Source organism: Pteropus vampyrus, unplaced genomic scaffold (assembly GCF_000151845.1).
Source record: "Pteropus vampyrus isolate Shadow unplaced genomic scaffold, Pvam_2.0 Scaffold72, whole genome shotgun sequence".
In the NCBI taxonomy this organism is placed as follows: Eukaryota; Metazoa; Chordata; class Mammalia; order Chiroptera; family Pteropodidae; genus Pteropus; species Pteropus vampyrus.
This window is the reverse complement of record NW_011888853.1, coordinates 3,891,709-3,893,457: the sequence shown is the minus strand read 5'-3', so window position 1 is coordinate 3,893,457 and position 1,749 is coordinate 3,891,709. Positions and strand designations below refer to the sequence as shown.

At 62.1% G+C, this 1,749-nt stretch overlaps 1 protein-coding gene across 1 annotated transcript in view; it reads right to left on the bottom strand.

Annotated features, from left to right (window-relative positions):
* CUNH17orf99 (chromosome unknown C17orf99 homolog) overlaps window positions 1–1,300 on the bottom strand; it is a 6,281-nt gene extending 4,981 nt beyond the window's left edge. The window contains 1 exon segment of the mRNA XM_023531632.1: window positions 1,231–1,300. Within this exon segment, the coding sequence (XP_023387400.1) occupies window positions 1,231–1,300 (70 nt within the window).
* Between the last annotated feature and the right edge of the window lie 449 nt (window positions 1,301–1,749).

Here is a 1,749-nt window from a genome sequence, read left to right as displayed (position 1 = left end):
TTGGAGACACGGTCTTGGCAGATGTGCCCCAACACCCCACACTGGGTCAGGGTGGGCCCGAACAAGAAGAGACATGCACACACACGCAGACCACGTGGAGACGGCGGGGTGGAGACAGAGAGCTGGGCGGGAAGGTGGGACACCTTCTCCCTCGGGGCCTCCTGAGGGAGCCACTCTGCTGGCGGACTTCCGGCCTCAAGGACAAAGGGAGAATAACTAACTGTCAGTTGTTTCAACTGGTTTGCGGTGTGGTGCGCAGTGCTTCGCTGAGGCAGCCACAGCACGTGAACGCAGCATCCCCCAAAGGCGTCTTGCGAAATGGTCCAGGACCTCACTGGGAAATCCCAAAGGGGCTGTGGGAACAAACGGAGGACGGCCTGTCAGGTTCCTTGGCTTGCTCTCAGGGGCGCACACTAGTTTAAGCCGTCTTTCAACCAGGTCCCCCCACTCTGAATGAGAAACGCCGTCAGATGCTCACGGCAGCTCCACGGGACACTCTGGCTCCCAGGTCACCCCATCCCCTCGTCACGCCCCTCCTATGCGTCCCCCTTTATGCGTCACCTGCCAGCCTGTCTAGTCCTGACACCCTCCCACCACGCTCTCTGGGACAGAGGCTCAGTGGGCCCCCAAGTCCCCGTAACCCTCAGCATCTCACCTACCGCCCACAGTGGAGACGGGCCCCCTGCCCAGGGCGCTGGCTGTCTCGGGGTGCAGGCACCCCAGCCTCCCTGGCAGTGGTCTGGGACGATGGGTGTGCGTGTCCTCTCGATGTTCCTGGAACGTCCTCCGTACTCCGTCCCTAAGTCCCTAAACACCAGCCCTGAACCTCATGTCTTCAGACACCTCCCCGCCCCCCCGGCCGGGTCACAATCTCCGAGAAATGCCATTGCTTCTGGGAGAGTCTCGCCCCTGGCTTCCACCGCAGCCGCGTGCTGCTAAGGACCTTTAGGTCGACGACAGACAGCGTGTATGGCAAGGTCCCACGAGGTTATAACAGCAGAAAGACTCCCATCGCCCGGTGACGTCGCGGCTGCCATCCCGTCACGGTGACGCAGGTGTGGCAGGCCCCCTGCCCTGCCAGCCGTGTGGAAGTGAGGGGCAGTACGTGATATTCGATGGCGACGGTAAGTCGCCGTGTTGCCGGCTTACGGATTTACGACGCTGTGCTATTTATCGTTATTTTCGGGTGCACTCTTTCTACTTCTAAAAAGAAAGCGTTCGCTGCGGAACAGTAGCCGCGTTCGCCGTCTGCGGCCTCGTACACCCCGTGCCGGCCTCGTTTTCTCTTGCGCTCGCTCATGTCGCGTGCTGTTTTGTGCGGTCGCGGGCCGTGCAGGTGTGCAGCTCAGGAGCAGCGGGCGGCACCGGGCAGCCCAGGTGTGCAGCGGGCTGCACCATGCCGGTTCGTGCATATGCCCCTACGACGCGCACACGACAAAATTGCCTCGTGAGGCGTTTCTCACAACGCTTCCCCGTCGTTAAGTGGCACACGACTGTCCTCCCCGTGCGGCAGCTGCCGTGGTTCTTGGGGATCTCAGACGACACCAGTGATCGCTCCCGCGTGGGGGGCTCTTCACTCTCTCGATCTTTAGCATCGTTCACCCGACTTCTCGCTCCCACTGAAGTCGGTTCCGCTGCACTGGATCCCACTGCACTGGATCCCAGGGGGTCAGGCCGCAACCTCGGGGGCACCTCCCACGCCTCCATCTGCCCTGCCCACTGCCGGCCGTCAGCAGGTGCAGCTAGCCT